This window comes from Vigna umbellata, chromosome 1 (assembly GCF_029865625.1).
Source record: "Vigna umbellata cultivar VRB3 chromosome 1, Vumbellata_1.0, whole genome shotgun sequence".
NCBI classification, from domain to species: domain Eukaryota; kingdom Viridiplantae; phylum Streptophyta; class Magnoliopsida; order Fabales; family Fabaceae; genus Vigna; species Vigna umbellata.
The window spans coordinates 88,360,619-88,388,069 of record NC_142165.1 but is presented as its reverse complement, the minus strand read 5'-3'; the positions used below and the strand labels follow the sequence as shown (position 1 = coordinate 88,388,069).

Sequence of the window (27,451 nt, the reverse complement as noted above, 5' to 3'; positions counted from 1 at the left end):
TATTTTCACTGTTTTCGTATAGTGAAAAATGAAAAGAACCTTGAATCTGATATAAAAAAAAATTAATGTCAGACATCTTTTTATCCTATATAAAACAAATCAATAATGTTAGAAAATGTAAATGATCTATTTTGCCTAAGATAAAAAAATGTGTTACAGAAATCTATTCCTCCTATTTACAAAAATGAAATTGCATTTTTTTTTTCATGAACTTATTCACTTCCATACATAAATTAAGTAACGTAAATTACCATTTTTGTATGAACAATTTATGAATCTCCATATATTTTTTATTTATAGAATCACTTTCTATGAACCATTTACAAATCAAATACTTTCTCTATGAACTATTTATGAAATCACTTTCTGGCCAAATATACTTAACTTCCGTAATATTTTCAAATTCTTTAATAACTAATTATAATAATAATAATGTATGTATCATATAATAGAAAAAAAACTAAAATATATATATATATATATATATATATATATATATATATATATCAGTTTTACTCCTTTAAATTATTTTTCCCTTAAATATATTCTTAAAATGTAATGAAAAATTAATTAGATCAAGTCTACAAAATTAAGTTACAAAAGATCAAGTAGCATATGCGATATGAGAGTGAGCATAAGTTACTCAATTAATTAGATGAACTCCTATCAAATTAAGATACAAAAACTACTATACACTCACAAAACGCAAGAGCTTACACTTTTATCTTTTCTATTCCCATCTTCCATAAAAATGCATCTTCAAGAGGAGGAACTAGCATCAAAGAGATTCTGAAAAATGGTTTCTTTTGATATATCATATCATAATAATCATATTATTATAATAATAAAAATAAAAATAAAATAGTAATAATAAAGCAACCTCCTATACGTATCATTATTATCTTTATGATCATGTGAAGTAACAGAGGGAATTGATTAAGTTTAAATGCCTCCAAAGTCCCTAACGGAGAACGGAGTTTTCTCCGGCATGTTCCCGGAGTGGCGTAGCCCTAGTGTCAGTGACACGTCACCTGCGGTGGTCCCAAACCTAATCAGTGTCGAACCAATGTCAGAAGCGCCAGGACCAGTCCCAAACTCCGCCGCAACGAGGCTACCGTGCCGGCATGAGTCATCAGCCCCCATCGACCGGGGAAGCTCGGAGGACGGCGCCACCTCAGAGGCAGTGGCGGTGGTTGAGGTGTTGGGTTGTGTTTCCGAGAAGGCTCCCTGTGGCCTGTTGTTATTTATTGGAGCGAGTGAAGGGTCGCTTTCGGTGTCGGATCTTTTGGCTGTTGGTGGTGTCGTCGCTGTCGATGTTGTTGGAGGCGGTGGTGGCGCTGTTGCTGTCGATGCCGTGGTGGAGGGCGTTGGGGTTTGTGCCAGTTGGTGGCCACTGTTATTGCTGCTGCTTTGGTTTCTCTCTCTCTCCTCTTCTGCCCCTTCAGCTTCCTTGAGTTCTTGTTGGTACATGTCTTCCACCATGGGTTTCCACAACCGAACCCTTGCATTAATGAACCAGTTTGATACCTGCACAAGCGACACGTTTAATCAATCCACCACCTTCACACAAACACCCCCATGCCAGTAAATACTACTATGATTACTACTCTAATGCCATGTTAACAACTATGCATGTATACTCACATGACATGTCTTTGATAAATCTGTCATCTTGTGATGAATGAAAAGGAGAGTATTTTTATTCTTAAAATCGTTCGTATCTTTTGACCCACTAACTGTAATAAAATTATTAAATAACTAGTTGTATTAGACAAATACCTATAAGATGACCTCAGATTATAGTTTTGCTAGCTGCTTTCTTTACTTGTTCAATTGATAATGATATTTTTATCTATTGGCGCATAAATAACTAAACAACATAGATTAACAAAGAAAAGAAAGTTCCGGCATGCATATATTTATATACACACTCATTAAAATATAGAAATATATATCCATGCGCTTGACACACTTGGGGTTGATTAATGTTAGATAAGGTTACGATATATATGGCATGGAAAACCTCAACTATGCATGTGATATTGACCTTCATCAGTTTTATATTTCTACAAATGTCGATAAATCTTCGTAGTCGACTCCCTCTTTATCAAAGTGTTTAGTATGCATCATTAGACAGAAGAAAGAAATAAAAAGAGAGAGCAGAAAAATAAAAGTTAAATATATAATATCCAGGTTAATGATTGAAAAAATATTATCAGCTCTGATATACCAGAAAAAGGAAACAAAAAAGATTGCTTTCTGACTCATTACCGTTTGTCCCTCCAAGATAAATTGTAATTAGGCCATGAAATATTTTCTGAGTGGAGTGGCATATAGGACAGCGAAATGACATTTGAGAATGATATTGCAATTATATGTAGTATATAGACTCTACGAGGCAAAGCTATTTATCAGCAGATTGTTGTTAGAAGCTAGGGACAGTGCTAAGTATAGCCCAATGTATATATAGACTCCAGACTGTTTCCTACCTCATCTCACTGACTCTTAGAGGGTGCAGGCAACCATGAAACAGGTAGGAAGTTATATACTATACACCGTGTTTTTCTTTCCACCTAATTAGATCTGTGGTAAATTGTAGCAGTAGCTTTTTCCTTTGGATTTTGGTTGTTCAGGGAAAATACAAGGTACACACTGTTGATGCAGAATTGCAGATGTACAAAATCCATTAAGAAAACATACAGGAGGAGGTACTGTTTAATAAAAAATAATGAATACCATATTTGTAAATATATGTATCATTGTTGAGGGCGTGGAGGCATAGTTTTGTTAGTCTTATGTATCTGACATTTTTTATGTACAAAAGACATTAAATGATTCAGATAGAACGTGCCAAAATTAAGAATAGGCCTTATCTTATGAGAGTATGGCATTCTAAGTTAGCTGATTATGCGTAAGTAAAGAAAAGTAAACTAACATTGTGAATTGGCAGACAAAGATGCGTGAATACGTAAGATTGACATTAATTGGCTGAGTATATAGAAGCATAAACTTGTAAGGAATTTACCACAAGGAGATTATGATATTTCCCAAACATTATTTATGGTCCCCATTGTGTAGTTGGGAGAAGTGAAGCCAATTGATATGAGAGAGAAAATCAGTGACAGGGAGAGGCAGGAGATTCTAAAACACTATACTTTGATCTTTTTTTGTTTTAAATTGAGAAGAAACAGCAAAATTTCCATGTCCTATTGCCTCTGTACTTATGCCTGCTCTTTCAATTTCAGAATTTATGTCACCAAGGAACATCTTAATTTCAGAATTTATGCCACCAAGGAAAAGAATCCAAAGTAAATTAAAAAAAATGTAGAAATTTTAATAAGGTTGTTTTTTAAGGAAATCATATAAGTTAGTTTCATTAAATATGTCACAAATAATAACTGTACCAAACCCTTCGATAGAAAAAAAGAAGTTAAAGTGGAGAGAGGAAACTAGGAAACAATTGAACCCACATTGGTGTTTGTCTTTCTCTAAAGGGAAGAAAGATCAAGAAGGAAAAGCACAGAAAGAAACCCCAAAACCATGTAAGTTGCATCTGAACTTACTGCTGGTCCCTTCTCATTGATCTCATCCATATGTTTTCCTTTTCTTCATATTATTGTTATCATGTATGTGGTCCGTGCATGTAATTAATTATTATTACTGTGCTGTGCTACACTACACAAAAATTGTCTCTTTCTCTTTCTATTGTGGAAAGCTAAGAGTGGAGGGGACGAACCTGATTTCTCGATAGCCCAGTCTGTCGTGCCAACAGATGCTTATCTGCATCGCTTGGGTACCTGAGAAAGAGACCAGAAAATGACATCAGAGTCCTTGCCTTAACCGTATAAAGAGACACCCAGCTTTCTGTACCCTTAGCTGAGTATGAAACCTTTCTTTCTGTCCCTTCGTGGGCGTGAGAATCTAAGAGAAACAAAGAAAGATCTACGTCCTAGCTGCCATTGCAGAAGTAAAGTAGATCGCTGTACACACTGACCACTACTCTCTCAACTTTCTTTATCCCACTTACCTATCTTTACTGCATTACCTCTTTTCACTTCTTGGCATAATAATCCCATCTCAAATTTTAACACCATAAAATTTTTCCAAATCTTTTCTTGGCAGGAGTAGTAATCCTCTAATTTTTATTACGAAAACTACACAACAACATACAAGAATATATATAAATACAAGAAGAACGAAATAAAAAGAAACAATGAGTGTGCCATATACACACAAAATTTATACACGCTGTTTATATGAGAGAGAAAAAGTAGGGAAGAAATGAAATTCCGGTTAAACCAGTAACTGGTTACATATATACATGCATGTATCTATCTTTCTATATCTTTACAGCTTTTGGCTGTCGAGCTTACATGCATCCCAAGGACTCTGCAGTATTAATGACTGTTGTAAACGATCCTATGCATAATGGCTTTTAGATTCCCTCTTTCGGTCTTTCCCTCTGCGACTCTTTTTTCCCTCTTTGTTAATTAACGGAAGCCCTGCTACTTTTTTCCTGTTATGGATCGCGGTATCTATCGTGTTGTGTGTTATGCTTTTTCACATTTTAAAATTAAATCTCATTATGTCTCACTGTCCCTCTCCTTCACAGTCTCGCAATCATTAACTGCCTTTTCTCCTCTCGTAAGTCTAACATACCACATTTCACCCCTAATTATACCCAAGTAAAAAATTAGACCACATCCTCTCCTCCACCATACTTTTCCCCCTCTAAAGAAATCAGCTTTGTTTCATCTGATAAAACCCTTTTATTTATAGAGTTCAAACAAACCCTTGTTTCAATGCTATCCTACTCATAAAAGTTTGAATGTTACCCTAAATTTACATGTTTAACGCCATCAGGATTCACTTGTTTTCCCCAAGATTTCTAACTCACATTTTCGTCGTTTGAAATTTACCCCGTAGGTTAAAAAATGTAGACAAACAAACATGAACATGCTCATGCCAATTTTAAGGATGACTGGTTTTATATATGTAAGTAATAATGAAGGAGAGAACATGAAACAACGTACGGATGAAGGAAATGCTCGAAAAGCCAGGCTCTCAAAATGTTGACAGATCGTTCTGGCAACCCTCTCTGGGGTCTCCAAGCTTCCTGTTCCATCATCCCCATTTGGTGAAACGCTCTTTGCTGTCTCAAACTTTGTTCAAGCATCTTGAGCCTTGGGGTCTCTCCTTTGGTCAACCCTGAGTTCCCTGCCCCATCTTTCTCTCCCAACAGCTCACAACTATGCTTCAGTTGCGCTGTTATGGCATCCTTTAGACACCTAAAGTGACGAGACATTGCTTTCTGCGCAAGTGCTGTGTATGGCACAGCAGCACCAAAACCCATGACCATGTCAAACGAGTTCACCACCATGTGCATTTGCTCGCAGTAGTGGCTGTATCTCCGATCTACCTGCAAAACCGCAAGAACCTTTTACAATGTCAAAAGATGATATTAATAAATTATGGTATCGTTATTAATTGGTAGGATGCAGTGCTGAAAGAATCACCTGTAACAGTAAATGCATGTTCCATCTCATTACTCATATCATATTCATTGTGCGGTTTGTGAAAAGCTGGGTGAACTAACCAGCATTAATTAAGGAAAGAAATGGGTACATGTATGGTTTAATTAAGAATACAATATATGGGAGTTAATTCACTCATGCAAATAGTGAAACAAAAACACACGTGTGTGAGGGATATACATATACATGACTTTTTCTTAATAAAAAAAAAGGCTATGGAGGAGTACTTGTTGTGCACAGTACGGTCAATGCGAATGAAGAATGTGCTTGGGTTTGTTTCATTTTGAAAAAACAGCTATAGAGAAATTGAATTGGGAAAAGGATAGAAAAAGAAAAGACTGTTCTCCCGAAATATATATATATATATATATATATATATATATATATATATATATATATATATATATATATATATATATATATATATATATATATATATATATATATATATATATATATATATATATATATATATATATATATAGCTCTACCCGGTCATCTGAGAAGTGAACAATGGGTTTCACTGCAATATTACTAAGATGGGTAAGGATCCGAAGGAGCAGTGGTGTTTCTAACAACTTGCTATGCAATAATATATATGATTGGTGATTGCCTTCCATCTGTTTGGTGAGTCTTAATAATCAGAAGAAACGTCGCTTCTTGATGGACGTATTCTCCTATAATGGTAGTGTCCCGGTTTCGCACTTTCACCAAACAATATATATATTTTCTTTTGTTAAAATAAATCCGAAAAGACTCTAAGATCTTCCCACCAATCGAATCGCGAGATTAAAAAATCGAGTAAGGATTAAAATAACGATCAAATCCTCACCAACTGATCCTAAGGAGTGGAACCCTACTATACCAGCCGGCTTTTCATTTTGTTGAATTTTAGATACTCGCTGGAGAACTGTGTTTTATTATTGGACTAAGAAAATAATTAAATTCGAAGACCTTGACTCTAGAAGAATGAGAGAAGGTAAGAAGAATTCAGAGGTATATAGAGAGAGAGAGAGAGAGAGAGAGAGAAAGATTACATGCCTCGTCAAGCATTGTTAGAAGTTTGACCTTCCTCCTTTGATGCTCAATCCTATCAGCTGCTGACAAAGGAGGAACATCCTTTGATAAAGACGAGGAAGCACCGCCGCCGCCGCCACTACCTCCAAGATTGGAGCTAGGGTTTGAGAGTTGCCTATTGAACTTGTTCTTCTTGAACTGGCCCCTCCCAACACTGCAAAACTCTTCAAGCAATTCCTGAGCAGCCTTGATATACTTTGAATTCCTCAAGGCGTTGACAACACCTAAGGATGATGTGGACGATGATGCCGCAAAGCCAACATGCCCCTGATGGGTTTGTCCCAACAATGCTTGGTGGTGATGACCCCCGAGAGCACTCTTATAGGAAGAGGGTCCTCCACTAGCTTGATTGTAATACAAAAACCCACTATCTCCCATCCTAAGTTCCTCCGCTTTCGCAGCTTCTAAGGAGGACGACAAGGATAAGGAAAGTCCTTGACCGTGACCGGGGCCTTCCACAACCGTACTGGGTCCTCCTCCATCTTGAGCAGTGTCAGGGAGCCACGTGAATTGACCAAAAGACCCTCCTGAGCCCGGAGGAAACGTGGGAAGTAACATGTGGAGAGTGGAAGAAGGAGGCGGAGGGGGAGAAGGGGATCTGGTGGTTTGCGGGTTCATGAGAAAAAGCTGCATGGCAGCTGCTGAGTCTGCATTAATGCTTGACATCTGATGGTGATGATGGTGGTTGTGGTGATGATGATGATGCTGATGCTGAACTATGTTGCTGCTGCTACTGTCACGGCTATTCACACTGCTATGATGATGATTCTTGGAATCTCCCAACGGTCCCAACCCGGTTAGCATCCCTTGTCTGTTTCCGTACCACTCGCTGCCACTACTGCTTACTGCTTTTGCCGACGAACTAAAAGTCGTCGTCATTGATAGCTGTTGTTGCGCCTGATGCTGTTGTTGTGCTAATAATTCTGTGGCACCGGGAGGAAAAGTGAACATCTCTGATAACATCCCTGCAGTTTCGTATACCGGGAGGCTTCCCGGTTCGTCTTCTTCTATGGGAACCAAAGTTTGCTGTGGCTCGAAGCCCTGCACCCTTACTTTGTCCCTACGAATCTGCTGGTGCTGCTGTTGTTGGTGAGGGTCTTGGTGACTCATGGTTGTAGCCGATCTCTGGAACCCATTCGGGAAGCTGAAGATTCCTTGGTGGTGGTAATCTTGGGACATAGAATTGGAATGGTGTTGCTGGTATGTCTTGGAGTGAGAAATAATAGAAGGAAGGGAAGAAGAGGGTGTTGCTATTCCCATGCTAAGATCTTGCTCATCATCTTCATCATCGTCCTCTCCCTCGCCTTGTCACTAATCGAATTGATCAAGGATCGTGCCGGAATAAACGAATCTGAGAATGAGAACAAAAGCAATCAACCACATCATGTAACTGAGGTCAATTATACACAAACCATATAGAGATAATAAAATGGAAAGAGGAAAGAGAAGGAAAACGGGTTTATATAGGCTCCTCTCATGTTCTTCTCACCTAAATGGTAATTTTCATTTCATCATCACTTTCACCTTTGTTCATCATCTCTTGTATATATATATATATACACACACATATATGTATAGATACACATATATGTACCTCTTAGAGGTGAAGGGTATGAAAGGATGTGAAGCTCTCAGCCATCGTTTTCCCTTCTGTGGTATTGAAAGCTTCTTGAATTCCTCCACTCTCTCTCTATCTACCTATCTGAGGGACACTCTCAGACATATACATACACACTACACGCTCTCTCTCTCTCTCTTTCTCTCTCTGTGTTGTCGCTCTGTCGTCTGTCGTCTCTTTCTTTCTCTTTCGCTCCTTTACTTTCTCTTTGTTGCTCTTTGCAGTGAGTGTTTTTGCAATCACCTTGTGGAAAATGAAAGATGGAAGTTGCACACAATATATAAAATTGAAAATGGAGGCTTTGGGGGGACTCACATATCTGTCTCAAATAAAACGCAGTGTTTGGGTTGTGTGTGAGAGAGGAAAGAGAAGCGGTCGCTGTTCTTCCTCTTCTTCGAACTTTCACCTCCTCCTTTAGTATTTCCCCCTACCAATAATGCCTTTTTATATTTTCTTTTATTCCACATCACACAATATTAACATATGTGGTAATAAATTGCAAACCAAACAAAATATTCATTTTGTTAAATGACCACAATGACCTTATCAAGTCCAGACAAAGAGTATAATAGATATTCAAGCTAGCTAGTAACAAAAGAACACAACTTCATCGAATTATAAACCATAACCAACTAATTTAAACCGCTAACTTGTTATATATTTAACTGTGTTTTATGTGATTTATAAATTACCTCTAATTTTTCACTTCTTTATATTTACACGTAAATCAGCAAAATATATCTTAAATTATTTAAACAAATGTTTTTGTTATTAGAAATGTTGTGAAAATATATATTTTGTGAGTAAGTGATTTATTGGGCAGCATTTTTGAAATGTTGATGATAGGAGGAAGAAACGTTGGATTTTATGGTCATTTGAATACGTCCTTTGGAAAGGAACGCAAACTACGGAATAAAATAAAGATAAGGTGAGTAGAAAGTCATCTCGATGATCCAAACTACCCCATCTTTTTTATGCGATGGAATGACAATAAAGCCCTAAAAAATGATTGCAGAGGGATGAAGAGGCAAAGAGGGTGTGAGGGTATTGGGGGTATTTGATTTAGTACTAATTGATGAATTAATAGGAGGAGTGATGTAAGATAGGGGGAAGAGAGAGATAGTGATAAATGGGGAAGGGTAAAGAAAGTGGATGGATGGCACGTGCCATTGGATGGGCAAAACAGACAAGTTAGGTTTAATTGTGTGGGAGACATAGTTTCTGAAAAGCACCCATAACCGCTTTAAGGAGGTTTGGCGCTGTCACTCACAGCCATGTTCATTATTTTCCCTTTTTATGAACCCTTTCATTTTTACTGATGTTTCTTATGTTTCGCCTTCTCTTACTTGCATTTAATTATCATCTTAGAATGGTGTTAAGTGTTAACTTTAACTTCTCACCCTCATTCACCTCTACGGAAAATCAATGCAATGCTACTTATTCATTCAATGAACCCACATGTACAATAAATCATTTCAAACATCTTCTTAACAACTAATATTTTTCTTTTTCAAACAGAATATTTTCAAATATTATTCTTCAATCAGAACATATTTCAAAATTTTCTATCTTTAAGAATATTCCTTAACCTTTCATTCATTTTTCTTTTAAATTTAATTTATATATTTAAAGCACATAAAATAAGCATTTATTCTATAGTATATTTAAAATATCAGATTTTATCTTTTAGGTGTATACGTGAAAAAGTTTCCAGTGGTATGGTTTGCAGTAAAAAAGGTGCACAGGACTATCTCTCCATTAACGTAGAAGGTTAGTTCGTTTTAAAATAATTGCGTAGGATGATGAAAGGTAAGACATGCAATCTATTAATTATATATTAATAAATCAACATCTGTTGGTATGGTTTATTTTCTACAAAATCATAAATTGTAATAAATTGCACCAATCTATCAACAAACAAGCAAAGGCCTATAAATCTTGCACTCTTCACAATATTACATATTCATAGGCATCGTATGTCCCAAAAGACATGAGTTTTTCCTATTTATTATAAAAATTAGGCAGCACTGTTGTTCTTTTATATACCAAGCATTGCATGTATTGGAGTATGTAAAAAGTGAGACTTTGACTTTTCCAGACACACGTACTAAACAGTTCCTTTCACAAAATCTCTCAATGATAAATAAACTAACTTTCGCTAAACTAATGAAATATTTTCAACCCTATATATAGTTAAACTATTTTTTGCCAACCTAATGAAAAGAAATGCTCATATTGAAGTTTTAATATATTTTTCCCTTTGAATTGTGGCATATTTCCTCTAACATGGGCTGTTGGTGAAAGAACAAGAAGACTTGAGTTTTAAATACTTCTCTGAATGAGAGATATGCTCTAGTTAAACTTAGAAATTTTGAGTTAACATGAAATTATATAAATAAAAATTTTCCAATTTGATGTTAATTATAAGTAAAAACATATTTATTAAATTAGTTTTTATATATAAATTATACCAATTTAATCTTTGCTACCATTATTTTTATTTCACACTGAACATTTTTTCATTCAACTATATATTGTTCTTAAATTAGACCATATCTATGCATAATATTTTTAATTCGGTTTTATATTAAGATCAATTTGAATATATATATATATATATATATATATATATATATATATATATATATATATATATATATATATATATATATTTACACACACACACAAAATTAAATATGAATGAGCTAGTATACGTGAAAGGGTCAAATTAACACTGTATAAAATTGTTAACCCCAATAAATATTAAACATTTGTATTCATGATAATTTATTATATTTTTAATCACAAATACATAATTGAAGAATTTTTTTTTCTAAAGCAATTGATTATTGATTGAGTACATATATATATATATATATATATATATATATATATATATATATATATATATATATATATATATATATATATATATATATATATATATATATATATATATATACACACACACACACACACCCTTTGTAACGATTAAAGTTTATATGTCAAAATTTAACATCTATTTATATATGGATAAGATTATTTCTTATTGTATTAATAATATTTTCTTTAGTTGAAGAAAGAAACAACCAAGGGGCAAACGATTTGTATATTGGTATAATTTATTAAGTTACTCCAATAAGTTAAACCCCATATTTCCCTCCCACAATTAATTAAATGGCAATGGAATTATTAATGAAGAAGTGCTGAAAATATCTTTCCAATGTGATGCATGTATAATTATTTAATATTTTTATTGAAATGCATGACAAAAGAAAATTACTTACTCAGTGAATTTGCCATTAATAGTAATCAGTTGGGTGGCGTATGGGTGTGGTATCTCGCAATGTGGAATATGGTGATCAATTGTTTGATGTTTCCATCAATCTCAATATTAGCATAAGCTCACTAATAATTTCTCCCATTGGTTGCTAATTAAGCAGAGATCTTCATTTCCCGTTTCCCCATAACTGGTATAAGACAGTTTGTACTCATTTTCTCTTTTCGAATAAAGTTGTAGTTATAGTTTTACGGAGACATAAAGGAGTTTAAGCAACCATATAAATGCATGCTCTTAAAAAGGTACACTAATATAAAGTCTTAGTGTACTTCTTTAAGTACACAATCATACAAATATGAAGAATTGCAATTTTCCTTCTACACAACAATAAATATGTGAAATTCTTAGTGGAAGTTATTAATACCAAGTTTCGGGTTCATCCCACTGTGCTCATCGTAAAAAAAGTAATATGTGAATAAACAATATTTTTCTAACTAACAAAATTTTAATCAAATGACGAACAAGTCAACCCAACACTAAACTTAATTTTCTCATAAAATATTAGGTTTATTGCATACTTTGAGCCAACCTTAATTAGGTTGAGTCGCAAGTAATTATTTGTATGATTAAAATGAATATTTTTTCACGTTTGTGTGAAGATGTAGTTAGAGAATTCGTAGGAAACAATATTGATTTACGAAAAAGGAATTGATAATATTTATCTGGTATATGTGAGTGTTTTATGTTTAAATGAATAAATTAAAGTCGTTGACATTTATAGAAGCAACCTTAATATATGCAAGTGTAGAATTCCACAAAAATACATAGTGGTCTGGCCTTGTTATACCAGGGAGAGTATAAATACGTAAAAATATTGAATTTTGGTTGCTTGATTGTTAACCATGGTTAGGTTGAATGAAAGATATAGTTTTATAATTAGAAAAAAGTTTGATGGGTTATTAATAAGTGAAATTTGTTTGGTTCCTTGGATTGCAAGTAGGAATATAGAATACGAAAATGGGAGAAAGAAGGAATTGTCATCTTAGAAATGCAACAAAGCTAGGTAGCTAGCTATAGCTATATATATAGCTCTCAAACCTTAAGACTCGAAATTACTACTCATTACTCAAACACTCAATTGAGAGAGGGAAACAAAAGACTTTGCTTTTCATTTTCAACTCAAAATCTCATCGACAAATTGACATCCCAACCTTCTTCCTCTCAACTCTCCTCTTTCTGGTGACGTCACATGAATCCCACCCACACGTACACACACAGCTCCCATTTCATCATTGCTAAAACCTAATTATATATCCTCCACTCACGTGCGAAAATCCCCCACGCACGTGTCTGTACTTTGGGGAAGACCTCTTTTATGAACTTGTTTCTTTTTCTTTGTTGAATTTGATTTCTTTTACAAGTAAGTATTGTTTTTTAAAGTAGTTCACGTTCTGGCTGCGAGTGCCGCACTGCTTTGGGAAAGTTTGAAGGAACAGGAGCCACCCCTTTGTGTTTGGTGGTTAAACTTTTTAAAGCCTAAAAGGGCACAATAGCATAGCATTGGCTGTACCCTTTGCCTTTTTGGCAGCACTATGTGATTTTGTTTCAAGCAACAACCAAATCTCACCATCTCCATATATATCTTTCATGCATCTCAAACACACGCATTCTCCTAAACCATATTCAAGCATAACATCAAACACCTAAGTTGCTTTGCTTTGCTTTACTTCTTTTTTCATTTCTCCTCCACATAACCCCACCTGCATCAATCAATACGTATCTATCATGCAAACTGCTACCATTATACATTTGGGACCAAAACTTCCTCTTTCCTCTATTTCATCCACATTCTCATGGCGCCGTCTTTCACTTCCACTACACAACCATGGATTTTATGTGTCTCCGACCACAATAACATTCGCATCCAAATTCGTTTAAAACTAGGTGGTGCGACATGGTAAAAAATTGTATGTGAGAAACATAGCTTTCCGTATCAAGATAACTTTATAATGTGATGAATTGATTGTAATTAATTAATGGGGAAGTTTGATAGCGGCTCATATTTATTCATATGATGTGTCGAACAGCCAGTGAGGTGCATCTTTCCAAGCCCACATTTTTCTTAAACACTGAATGACGTGCATCACATTAACTAGGTGGCCTTCCCACAAATCCTGTTTTTATTCATCATTATTAACTTAATTTGTTGACAATTTTCTTGAGTATCGTTGTTACACGTAGTGCCAAATTTTGCCGTTTGTTCATTTCTTCTTTTCCCCCAAATTACTTCTATTATTAAGGAATTGGTCATACTTTCCAGGCATATCAGAATTATAATCAAGACTCACAGGAAAAGGAAATTGCATATATGACGATTAATGGTAGTTTCGATGAAGGGAGAATTTTTATATGAAGCTTTGATTTGTATTTACAAACAAAGCTAGTATCGTAGTTTTATCTATTTTAATAACTCAGTATAACCGTCACGCAAGTCAGAAAAAAATTCGGGTGTAAAGAAAATAGAGGACTTGGAATTTATAAAAGGAAAAAAAAAAATGGAGTGCAAAAAGTGTGAGAGAATCCATTTTTTTACAGTTATTTAATAGACGTGACAGAAAAAGAATGATATTATATATTGTTTAAGAGAAAGTACATTAGAAGGTAAAATATATATAAAAAATATAAATGAATCCTTTATATATTATAATAGATTAATATATAATATATATTAGAGTATAATATATATATATATATATATAGAAAGAGTGAGAGAGAGATTTGAAATATAGTATTCCAAATATATTCTATTATTGAAAACACTAGAGTAAAAAATATTTTTACGTTAATGAGTTCATGATTTAAAATAAATTACGTCACTTTAATAATCGTACAAAAATAAATGACATAAAAAGTTAATTTTTTTTACGCCGATTAATCATGTAATGTAATAAAATCTTTTTAAGTTAGTTGAGGTAGAAGATAACGTAAAAGAGGACTCTTTTTTTTTTTCACTTTCTTATGTAACTAGCTTAAATAAAAAATAAAAAGTAAAAATATTTATGACATTTCTTTACACTAGTGTAAAGTCTCATTTTTAAAAAAATATAAACTAATCCTTTTTTCATCAATCCATAATCTATTATGTAAGCAAATTATTTTTTCAAGACAATTTGAATAATAAAATAATTTAATAGGAATACACATTAATTTTAATTCATTTATAATATTATAATTTTTTTTCTTAAGTCAAAATTCAAGTAATATTTAAAAAGGTAATTATTAAGTAGTAATAATTTATTAAGACACAATATTTGAAATCTATTTTAAATTTATTCAATACAAAAATATAAAATTATATATATATATATATATATATATATATATATATATATATATAATTGTGATAAATAACTAACCTTTAATCGTTCTTAAGACATTAAAGGGTGGGATAAGAAATAAAGTTTTTAAAATTATTCATGGGATAACTTATTTTTTAAATAAGCTTATCATTGTTGAATTTTCAACCAAACTCACAATTGAGTCTAAATGTCTCTGTAAAGTTTAAATTCTGGGAAGGACACAACAGATTGTAGAATCTTCAACATATATTGAAATTAAAATTCGCAAGAATATATATTCATGGAAATACGTTATGTGATCAACTCAACAACGATTATTACATGCCCTTTGTTCTGTTAATTATGTAACAACAAAAGTAAATGGTCCAGAAACATCATTCGTGTATGTTTACATATATGGTCCTATATCATGGTAGTTTCTTAGAGCAATGATAATTTCTTGTCATATTTTTATAGTTTATTTTTCTGATAATTTATAAACAATTTATTGCATAGTAAGTGTTCTGGGAATATGGATATATCCTTTGTTTTATTTAGTAGGTGGTAAGGTTGTACCATCATCGTACAATAGAATTATGTCACTAATTTACTGGCAAGACTTAGCTATTAGGCATAGAAAATGATAAAAAAAAAAAGGCATAGAAACTCCTAGACAGGTCCACAGAACCTCAACCTCACGATTAAACACACAACTCTCAATCATGCATGTGCATGGAGGATATTCTAGTTGCAACTAATTAATTATTGTAGCAACTCAAATACCTTTCAATAGCAACATCCTGTGTAGTTGGTAATACAAATTTAGTGATATTTTTTGTGTTGTCGATAATTATTAAAAGGATTAAGTAATTCAATTGGTGAATTCTATAAGTGAACAAATTATTGAAAGATTTTGTATAGTCAATAATTTATCAAAATATGAATTTTTTTAGTAATTTTGGGTTATTCATATATATATATATAATAATTATTAAATGTGTTAGGGTTATTATATTTCATTAGCAAATTTTATAAAGTGACTTAATTAAGTAAATGTGACTATGGGCATATATATCATGAAATAATTATTGTGTAGAGAGCATAAATAATATTTAATTTGTTGAAGGATCAAATTAAAATATTGAATTTTAAGAAAAAAGTAACCGACAAAGGTTACACAAATGGGTCATGGTCTCCATATGTGAGTTTATTTATCATTCTTCTTTCTTTCTCTTCATTCTATCGGAAGAGAAAATCAAGAGGGAACCTAAGATTCTCCATAAAGAAAAGATGATAAACCAATATATGTTGTTCATTAATTGTTCCCCATCTAATCCTCTAGGTACATTTCCATTTTCTATTCTAAAAGTAATTGAGAATTGTTCTAATTGTGGAAGGGTTTATTCCTCATTAATTATTTGATGTGTTTGTGACTCATAACCTAACAATTGCTATTAGATCTCATGTTAGTTTATGATTAATTGGTATGAACCCTAATATGGTTTTCCTTAATTTTATGAGAAATTTTGTTTATAAAATTTGAGATTTTTCATTAATTATGGCATAAAATTCAATTTGGTTCGTAAGGCTTTTGATTTAATGAATGCTTTTGGAGTAGTTTTGATTAAAATCCCCAATCTGGACCCTAATGTTGAAGAATACTAAATTGAAAATTAAAAGCCCTAATTTTTTCTGAAACCCTAAATTGGGAAAAATTTTCAATTTGTGTTTGATGATTCTGTTAATTTTTCACCACCACTACTTTGCGTTTTTGTCTCCCTTGTTGGTGCCATGGTGGAGCCAAACTTAACGGGCAACTCCTTCATCTTCCATGGACAATGGTCTTCTCACAATGGATTCTCGCTGCATTCGCAGCGATGATGGTGGTTTTGGTTATGGTTTTCTTACAGGAAGGCATGCAACTTCTTCCTTCAAGTTCTCCGTCACGATTGACAACCCTAGGATTCGTAGTGGGATCTATGGTGGATTTGTGGGGAGGTGTCATGGCGTAGGGAGTCGCAAAAGCAGGAGTCGCGTTGCGTCACGGTAGTGCGACATCACAATGGTGAATCGTGTTCCTAGTCAGGGTGAGTGATGAATCATTATTTTATACTATGCACTTAGCTTTCCGCACCGAATTGTATTAGTGAATTGTATTTAATTCTCTATTATTTTCTCAATTTCACTATTTGGGCTTAATTTGACTAATAATTCTTATTTTAATTAATTTGAATTATTTGAGTCTAATTATTCTCATTATTAATTGTAGGAAAATTTTGAAATTATAATTAGGACTTCAAAAGGGCCACCACATCATTTAATTTTGTTTATAATTTTAATTATTATATTTTTGGACTAGAATTAGATTTGGTCTATTTTTGGTCAATTTAGGAGAAGCCCATATGAGGACATTTTCGTCTTTTGCTCTCCCTTCTCATTTTTGTTTTCTTCTTCTTAGGTTTAGAGCTCTTGAACGTTTTCCACCCCATTATAGGGTTTTTGGTTCTTTTTTTCATTCTCGTTTTATGTTTTGAATTCGTTTTATAATTTCATTGGTATTACTAATTTCGTTTCAATTTCTAATTTCGTTTTCTAATTCCATGCTTGAATTTGTTTTAGCAATTAGGTTTCCTAAATTTGATTTCAATTATGTTTTGTTCCCTGTACTCATTTTAGCTTCAATTTCGTTTCAGTACTGCTTTAGTTTCTTGTCAATTTCATTTTGTAGTTCTCCATTTCGTTTTCCATCTCTGAATTTGTGGAATTTCATTTTCAGACCTAGGATGTTTATAATTGGTTATGTTATGTTTAATTTTGTTTTCATGAAAGTGTAATTGAGTTTGGGTTGGTGATTAGGGATATTGCTTTGCTTCCTTGAGATTTATAGATTATAATTGATGGTGCTCTCTTGCCTTGCATGATGTTAATTCGGTTTTGTGCTTGCAATTAGGTATACGCTTAGTTGCCTAATTGGTGTTTGATTTTCACTTAGTTAATTGGATTGTGGTGCAGAATTGATTAGACTTGTGCAATGTGTATGCTTAATTCACATTTTTGAAGACCGGATTAACCTTCGTTTAGTTGGTTAATTCGTGTTGGATTAGGGCTGAGAATAGTGTTTAAGTGTTGTTAATCTGTGATAGGAAACATTGCAATTGATCTAGATGCCAACCTATTTTAATTTGTGTTTGAATTCGTGCTTTAATTTGATTGATTTTAGTTCACAAAACTGTCCACAAACCACCCATCACGACGTGTTCGACCTATTGCCTGAACCACATTTGATCCTTGAGAAACGACCTAGAAGTCACTTCCTAGTCTATATTGCACTCTAATATCATATTAATTTGATTCGGGTACAACCTTAATCAGTGAGGCTTGTGGATCTGTGGTATATTCGTTGTTGTTCACGGAGGAGCCGCGAACAACAGAGGTGATCAGCGGTCGATTGCGCTGGTTTGTTCGCTAGTTTACCGATCATATGGTGGATTTGTGGTGGTTCATAAGCTACAACAGCAAAGGTGTGATTACTCTATTTTTCTATTTCACTTTAGGTGACACCACCGCATGCGGCGACATGCTGGTTCCTACGATCGATTTTTTGGACTAGGTCCGGTTAGGTGCAGATCTATTCTGCAATCTATAATTTATTATGCAAGCTATGATATGTTATGCAAGCTATGATCTGGTTTTGAGATATATTTTTTTGGGTTTTTTTATGAATTTTTAAAATAAAATAAATAATTAATTTTGATTTTGGAATAAATAAAAATTCAATTTTGGTCTTGTTCATAATTTTGAATGTGTTATTTGAATTAAGAAATCACCAAAATGAATATTCTTTATCCTATTAGTTCATAAAAGAATTATGAATGTTTATGTTTGTGTATATCCATGCGAGTATTGGTCGGCCCAAAGGAAGATTAATATTTGGCCGGATTACATACACTCTTATGATGATAAATGTGTGATAATAATAAGGTTTTACGTGTTAATGATATATCAATCCAAAGATAGATTTGTTATTGAACATGTTTTTATGTTAGTATTTGATAATTACACCAAGAAACCTCTAACAATTAATATTATTGTCCAAAGACCTTATATTAATAGAGCATTAGGTGTCTTGAGATGAGATAAACCATTATTTGAATATATCTATATAATTATTAATTTTATGATGCAAGCTTAATTCTTTTGTTTCCCTTGTATGAAATACAACTACAATTTCTTCAACATCTGCCAATATAAATTCGGTTTTCATCTTCAACGGTAGAAATTTTAAGGATTGGAAAGAGAAAATAGAGATAGTTCTTGGCTGCATGGATCACGATCTCGCGTTAAGGATTGATAAACCTTCTTCTCTTACGGACTCAAGTCCCTCTGATGAGAGGAGAGAATATGAGAAGTGAGACCATTCAAATCACATGAGTTTGATTATCATTAAGCATGACATTCAAGAGGTCTTTAGAGGTGTTGTATATGAAGAAATTACAAGTGCTAAAGATTTTCTTGTTGAAATTGAAATGCGCTTTGTGAAAAGCGATAAGACAGAAACAAGTGCGCTTCTTCAAAGCTTGGTTTCAATGAAATATGAAGGAAAAGGAATTTTGATAGAGTAAATCCTGGATGTGTTGAACATTTCTTCGAAACTTAAGGGTTGAAACTTGAGTTGTTGGAAGACTAACTCGTATATTTAGTTTTGATCTCTTTTCCTTTACAATTTTGACAATTTAAGGTTTCATATAACTGACAAAAAGGAAAAGTGATTTCTTAATGAGCTCATTTCATATTGTGTTCAAGAAAATGAGAGACTAAATCAAGAAAAGACTGAAAGAGCTCACCAAACCAGTAACTCTAATGACAAAGGCAAAAGGAAGAAAACTAAGAATCCCAATAATGATACTGCTAAAGGTCCATCACAAAAGAAATGAAAACAATTTGATAAATGTTTCTTTTGCAATAAAATTAGACACGTAAAGAAGGACTGTATGAAATATCATGCTTAGTGTGCAAAGAAAGGGTTGTCTAAGCTACTGAAAGCGAATTGATTCTGAAAGATGGATCTATTTGGAGATGGAAAATTGGTAGAGATATATAGAAGTCATAAAATATTATAAATTGTTATTGTGTACTGACTTTTTATTTTGGATTTGAAAGACACTTCAGCTACACCGTCACTTAGACAAAATTTGATTTCATTTGTTTATTTGGATAAATTATGTCAATTATGTTCTTTCGGAAATAATGAATTCAGATTATCTTTAAATTCAAGTGTTGTTTGAACCAGTTCACTTTTGATTAATGATAATATATATATATATATATATATATATATATATATATATATATATATATATATATATATATATATTCTTGATAAGGTGATGTTCTATATTGTATAGTTAAATACAGAATTGCATGATACTAAGCATAATATTAACTTCACATACCTAACAAACAAGATCAACGACTATAAGTTTTATCATCCCAAATTAGAGATATTTTTTGATAGAAGAACAACACTCATTCTTTGAGGATATTGAGTTTGGGAGAAGAATAAGGTTAGAGGAAGAGTCGGTGAAAGTGATTTGGTTCATACAATTTCTTATGATGAAGCAAGCACTAGTGTAGAAAGGACTTTAGACGTCTGTTATTTTACGCTTTTAACGTCTGTTATTTTGCACTTTTAACGTCTGATCTCTGTCCGACGTCTATATGAGTGACGTTAATGAGACGTTGAACCCTATAAGTCAGACGTCTATATAGCCGTCGGGCCTATATAGGTCAGACGTCTATATAGACGTCCGATCCATACAAGTCACCTCCGGGCTCATGGTGATTCGAGTTTACAACTTCATATTTTAGTTTCAGAGAATGTATTGTACATTTTTTTTGTATTAGCTGGTTTTAAAAACATAGTGGAGGGAATTGGAGGAGTGCAAAACGCAAGAAATCACCGCCGAAGAATGCCGCCCAAGGACACGAGAATAACTGCACCAAAACCCAACGAAAACGCATTTTAATCGATTCAAATGAAAGATAATGCATCAAAGAGTGATGTAATCGGACTAAAATTAATTTAAAACAGTGCAAAAGTGAGAAAACGAACCTGAAAAGCATAACCCATAGAGAGAAAACGTGACGAAGATGATGAACAATGAGCGCGTGTAACGGCTCTCTCGCGTTTGCGGTGTTTTAATGCCCACATTTAGAAGTCGGTTCCCCCATAACAAACGTCTAAAGGGCTTTAGAAGTCGGTTCCCCCTATAACAGACGTCTAAATGGAGTTAAAAAGTGATTTTTTAAATTCCTGGGTTGCGTATTTAGAAGTCGGTTCCCCCCATAACAGACGTCTAAATGACTTTAGAAGTCGGAGTGGCGGGACCAGACGTCCAAATGGAGTCAAAAAGTGATTTTTTAAATTCTTGGGCTGCGTATTTAGATATCGGTTCCCCCATAATAGACGTTTAAATGGCTTTAGAAGTCGGAGTGGCGGGATCAGACGTCTAAATGGAGTCAAAAAGTGACTTTAAATTTCTGGGCTGAGTATTTAGACGTCGGTTCCCCCAATAACAGACGTCTAAAGGGCTTTAGAAGTCGGTTCCCCCCATAACAGATGTCTAAATAGAATATAAAATTATTATTTTTAACTTTTTCGTTTAGTTTTGGCGTCTATTCAGGGGAGCCGACGTATATGGGTATTTAGACGTCAGGCCCCTCCATAGCCGACGTCTAAATAGTTGTTTTATTTATGAAAAATGTCACCGGTCATTTTTTACGTTAGAAATTCGAGGGTTAGACGTCTAAAGGGTGACGTTAAAAGTCTTTTTTGCACTAGTGAAGTTTAGAATCTCTATTTCAGAATCTGTACAAATAAGATTTGAGAACTTATCCCATTACTAGAAGGTATGGAGCCCATTGGTAGTAAGTGAATATTTAAGACCAAGAGAGATTTTAATGGTAATATGGAGATGTATAAAGTTTGTCTTGTGGCGAAGTGTTATACTTAAAAGGAAGAGGTTTATTGTTTTTAAAGAGACATTCTCTCTAGTTTCATCGAAAAACTCTTTTAGGACAATAATGACTCTTTTTGCACATTATGATTTTGAGTTTCATCAAATGGATGTTAAGACAACGTTTCTCAATGACAACATTAACGAGACATATGGTGCAACCATAAAGCTTTGTGTCAAGAGACTCAAAGGATATGGTTTTCAAACTAACAAGATCCATTTGGGGCTAAAATGGGAAGTTGGTTTCAAGATGAATGTTGTTGATGATCGTGTGTATAAAAAATTTCAGTGGAGGCAAGTATATTTTCTTGGTCTTGTATGTTGATGACATACTTAAAGGATTTGGCATGAAGGATAGTAAATCAGGGGATTCTCCAATTACTAAAGGAGACGCGTTCAGTCTCAATCAATGCCCAAAAGAAAATTTATAAATTCAAAAAATACAGAAGATTCTATATGTTTCAGCGCTAGAAAGGTTGATGTATGCCCAAGTATGTACGCATCTGAAATAGCATACATTGTTGGGGTTTTAGGTAGATATTTAAGCAATTCATGAATGGATCATTAGAAAGAAGCCAATAAAGTTATGAAGTTTTTTCAAGAGAGCAAAGGTTTATAAGCTCACGTATATAAAGGTAGACGAGTTAAAGATAAATAAGTATTCTGACTCAATTTTGTAGAATGTTAAGATAGTTTAAGATCCACTTCAGGTTACATTTTTATGCTAGTGGTGTGGTTTCTTGGCCCAGTACCAAGAAAACCCTTATGGATTTATCTGCTATGGTTGAAGAATTTGTAGCATGTTATAAAGCATCAAGTCAAGGAATATGACTGATTTTTGTCACAAGGTTGCGTATTATATATGAAAGGAGTTGAAAGACCACTTAAATTATACTGTGACAACAAATTAGTTGTGTTGTAGTTTAACAACAATAAGAGCTAGAGCAAGCCAAAACACATTGACTTCAAGTTCCTGGTTGTTAAAAAAAGGATACAGAGTGGATATATTTCCATAGAACTCCCAGGGACAAACTCCATGATGGTATATCTTCATAATAAGCCTCTTACAGCCAAGGTCTTTCATGAGCATATTCCTCATATGAGTGATTTATATATAGTTTGAGGAATGTTTGGTTCAGTGGAAGTTAATCACTTTTGTATGTTTGTGTTCTATGTTTGTTTGAATGTTTGCATACATTCTTATGATCACATTTTTTGATATATGATTTATTATTCAAAAATTACACTTTGTATATTAAGGTTATTGTATTGATCTTATTGAAATAAAGTAAGGACTAATAATTTTCACGCTACACATTTCATGATGAATCTATGTCATTTAGTTTTGTCAGCATTGGTGATCACTGTCATGTTTGGTTGCGATTGTGACAATGAAAATTGTTTTGGTTCTATATGCGGATATAATCAATGAACGAGATTTTATGCATATGCTCAAGGTATATAATGACAATTTTGAGCTCATAAAGTCTGACAAATTTGTAAAGATTTATATGTATGTATATATTTGTGATAAGTGGAAGATTGTTAGCAATTTTTTGTCATTTATATATAACAATTATTAATTGTATTAGGGTCATTTTATTTTATTAACCAATTTTATAAAGTGATATAATTAAGTAAGTGTGGCTAAAGACATATATGTTATGAAAGAATTATTGTGTAGAGACCATAAATAATATTTAATTTGTTGAGGGACCAAATTAAAATATTAAAACTTAAGAAAAAGTAATCGATAAAAGTTACATAAATGGGTTATGGTTCCGATATGTGAACACATTCATCATTTCTGTTTCTTTCTCTTCATCTTTAGAAAATCAAAAAGTAACTTAAGATGCTTACAAAAGAGAAAATAATCAAAGACCAATCTATGTTGTTCACTAATTGTTCCCCATGTCTAATTTCCAAGTAAGCTTCCATTTTTTTCTTCTAAAAAAAATTGAAAACTAATAATTCTGAAAGGGTTATTCATTGATTATTTGATCTGTTAATATTTTTTATTAATTTCACTTGTTATTTGCAAATTCTAACACTCAGAAATACTGCAATTTGTTGTAATACTAACCTCATGTTGAAAGTAGCAAAAATGTGAATATTGACATTATTAATTTGTTGTAATGCTAACCTTGAAAGTAGCAAAAATGTGAACAGTGACATTATTAATGTTAAGAAGCAAGAGCGCACTTTAATTAATAATGATAGTGATTTGGTTAAGACTCAAGAACTTGTTAGTGTGGTGCTTGTTTTGACATAAATATATAAAAAGTTAGTGTATATATGTTTAGGTTGTTTGCGATGTTGGTAGTAGTTTCAAGCTAAACGTATATTTTACTGAAGAGGAGTACGTTTACACTTTAGCTTCACCCAAAAGTTTTATTTTAGAATCTAATAATGATTTTCTTTATTTTTTTTAATTCTTCTATTGTTACGTTGACTAATAACGATGCCGATTGTTCTTTTGCAGCAGTACAAGATATTATGTCACCAAAATTAATTTTATCTACAAGTTAAGGTCATGGGGTGATTGTAATATTTAAGGCAATACACAAGATCAACTAATCAAATGTGATCACAAGATATGGCCAAATACCACATGCGTGCAATTATTTTTTTATTACATATTCCTTCTCTTCAGTTTGTCTCGTCTTTTATTCCCATCCTTAATAAACCTCACGCTAGATTGGATTTTGATTTCTCCCATGAATTGTCTTTTCTATGCATACTCACGACTTATAAAATATAATCGATGATATTTTTTAAATAAAATAAACAATTTAATCTCGGACTCAGTTTGTATGTGACTTTATATAATCTTAGAACGTTTGTTTTGAAAGAGATCAATGTCTAATTGTTTTTAAACATTTGAAGAAGTTATTTGAAAAGGAATGTTCTTGAAGAGTTTGATATCGAAGATAAGGAGACAATAACACAGTATGTTTGGAGAGGGATCAATGTTTAATTATTTTTGAACATTTAAAAAAGTTAGTCGAAAGACAATGTTTCTGGAAGAGTTTGACGTTGGAGGCATGAAGGACCAACAACATATCCTTTTAGACATCGTATACTAGTGGTTTGACGATTAATGATGTTAAAAACAATAAAAAAAACAACTCAAAATTCTTAGACCTTAAAAAATCAGATACTTGAAGTCAATGTCATATCCATTTGGATGTCGAATTTTGTGTGGGTGGTCAACATCATATGATGTTTAAAATATTAAAAATTCAATGCAAAACCAATTTTCTTATACCCATTAGATGTCGACCCGTCTACAAATCTGAAGTCTAATGAGATATGATGTTAGCCGCCTAAAGAAATTGATGTCATTTGTTGTTTAAAGAATTAAAAAAAACACTCTGAGAGCATTTTCCTTTCACTGTGTTTTAGCGCTCTTTTCTTAGGCCTTCCATTGACTTGTGTGACCACCACCAAAAGTAATTTTTCTACCATTTAAAGCAAATGCATTCGTGACTATTTTAGGTATGATTTTATAACTTCACCAATTGTTTTCATGAAGAATTTGTGTTTCGAACACCTTTAAGCATGACCTGAGTTCTCTCTTCTCTTTTACTGGCGACGACACAATTATTTTTTTTTTCAATATACATTGCAAGCAATTTGTCTCTTGATTAGTTATTGGATGTAATTTTGGTCTTTTGTGGTATACTTAGCCAAATTTGAAGATACAATGTTTTCATATACTTGGTCAAATCTTTTTAGGTATTTGATTAAATTGCATTTTTAGTTTCCATTACACTTTGTTTCTTGTTCCTTATGTGGCATTGGTTATTTTGTCTTCACCATTATTGTTTTTATCTTACAAAAAAAATTAGTTGGTTTTTTTGACATTTTATTTTTAATTAAAATTTTAAAATATTTGTTGTATGAAATTTAGATTTATTATTAGAACTTATTTATTTAAATAATTTTAGTTATATTAAGATTTATTATAATTTTAGTTAAACAGTGAGTGAACCTTAGTTTTCAATTTGAGATTTAGTACAAATGATTAAACTTTTAGTTATTTGCATTAAATCTTGAATTCGGACAATTTGAAAAAATTAATTTTCATAATTCGCTATAACATGTATATTAAAATTTATGCATAAATTTGATAAATTTTCACTTGAAACTACTTTGTGTTGTTCTCTATATGCATACTTGATTATAGTCATGAGTGATCACTTTTATTTCATGTACTTCAGATATCAATGCAAAATGTTCTTAAAATTTTATCAAATTTATGATGTTAGACTTTTTCGTATCTATGTTAGCAAATTATGAAAAATATTTTTTTCAAATGGGTAAGGTTAAAGCTATATGCAAAGGTAGAACTCATTCATATTAAAGTTATTAATTTTTGCATGTCAATTTATGACCTTGATATGTAATTACTTTCTTTATATGTTTAGTGTAACAATTAGCCAGATTCATTGGCATGTCTTGAATCAAAACCATTATTATTTGAGATGTAATTTGAGATTATTAGACTGATGTAATAATATATACCTTTGACATATTACAAATCATGTTAAACTTTAAACTTTAGTATGCGTACATAAAAAAAGTTTTGCTATTTTTGTAGCGTTTTAAGAATCCATCATATATAACATATGAGAAAAATGAAAAAGTGAGAAGCATATATACTGATAAAGTTATGACCCATAATAACAATTGTATTTTGCTTCAAACTTATCTAGAACAAGTTTTTTATTATTTTAGTTTTAGTTTTGATAACTTTTAATGTTAATTATATACTCGAAACTTTCAAAACTCTTCACTAACATTTTCTACTTTTTAGGTATGGAGAATTGTAAATAAAAAAAATATATTTTTTTGAAAAAAAAAGATAGCATTTGACGTTTGTGAGTGTACTAACAAATATCAAACATTATTATTTTTTGTTAGAAGTGTTATCAATTGGACATTAGCCTGTTGTGATATCTTTTGTTAAAAAACCTAAGACTTTCTTATTACCAACGTTTTTGGACTATTTTCAACCCCGAAATTAATTGGATATTTTTAACTAATATATTAGAGTTTTTTCTAACATTAAATATCAAAATTAACTGATATTAATAATTATTTTTTTGATAGTGTTAACTGTCAATTTCATTATGGTCAAAATTAAGTTATGTTAATTTGACTTACAATAGAATGAACATAATGAGGAATTAAGTATGTTACGTTGACTTATAATAGAATGAACATAATGAGTAATTAAAAAAGTTAATGCTAAAGTTAGTTGGTATATGTTTGGTCACTCTAATTAGTTAAAAGGAAAGAATTAATTGTTTGAAAATTTCAATATAAAAAAATATAAATTTCATTATTAAATATTAATGTCAACGAACATTATTAGTGTTGACTTACTCGATTTTAATATGATAGAAAATATTATTTTTTAAAAGAAAATCTTAAATGAAAATTTGTAATATATACAATCATATTTGTTATATATTCTAATTCTAATTTGAAAACAAGGTATTGCATAGTACTGGATGTCCATGAATGTATCTTTTATTCGTTTGTATAGTTTTCTACTTACTCATAAGGTACATGTGATTAGA

General features: G+C 32.3%; 1 protein-coding gene across 3 annotated transcripts; it reads right to left on the bottom strand.

Moving 5' to 3' along the window:
* Positions 1 to 787: 787 nt before the first annotated feature.
* LOC124833117 (BEL1-like homeodomain protein 2) lies at positions 788 to 8,625 on the bottom strand. Of its 3 annotated transcripts, none has more exons than XM_088104626.1 (5): positions 8,101 to 8,625; positions 6,572 to 7,962; positions 5,034 to 5,415; positions 3,737 to 3,797; positions 788 to 1,527 (listed from the first exon to the last, which is right to left on the bottom strand). In XM_088104626.1, exons 2-5 carry the CDS (start codon positions 7,869 to 7,871, stop codon positions 943 to 945), a joined length of 2,328 nt encoding a protein of 775 aa, XP_087960752.1. In that variant the 5' UTR covers positions 7,872 to 7,962; positions 8,101 to 8,625; the 3' UTR covers positions 788 to 942. The 3 variants fall into 3 exon arrangements, with proteins under 3 accessions (XP_087960752.1, XP_087960754.1, XP_087960753.1); XM_088104628.1 differs by having other exon boundaries at positions 8,206 to 8,625; XM_088104627.1 differs by lacking the exon at positions 8,101 to 8,625 and having other exon boundaries at positions 6,572 to 8,093.
* Between the last annotated feature and the right edge of the window lie 18,826 nt (positions 8,626 to 27,451).

Coding starts and splice junctions, on each gene's coding strand:
- LOC124833117 (XM_088104626.1), bottom strand. CDS start 7,871: ATGGGAATAGCAACACCCTCTTCTTCCCTTCCTTCTATTATTTCTCAC. Junction 3,798..5,033: donor TTCGAGCATTTCCTTCATCC/GTACGTTGTTTC, acceptor TCTCTTTCTCAG/GTACCCAAGCGATGCAGATA. Junction 1,528..3,736: donor CTGGGCTATCGAGAAATCAG/GTTCGTCCCCTC, acceptor TCGCTTGTGCAG/GTATCAAACTGGTTCATTAA.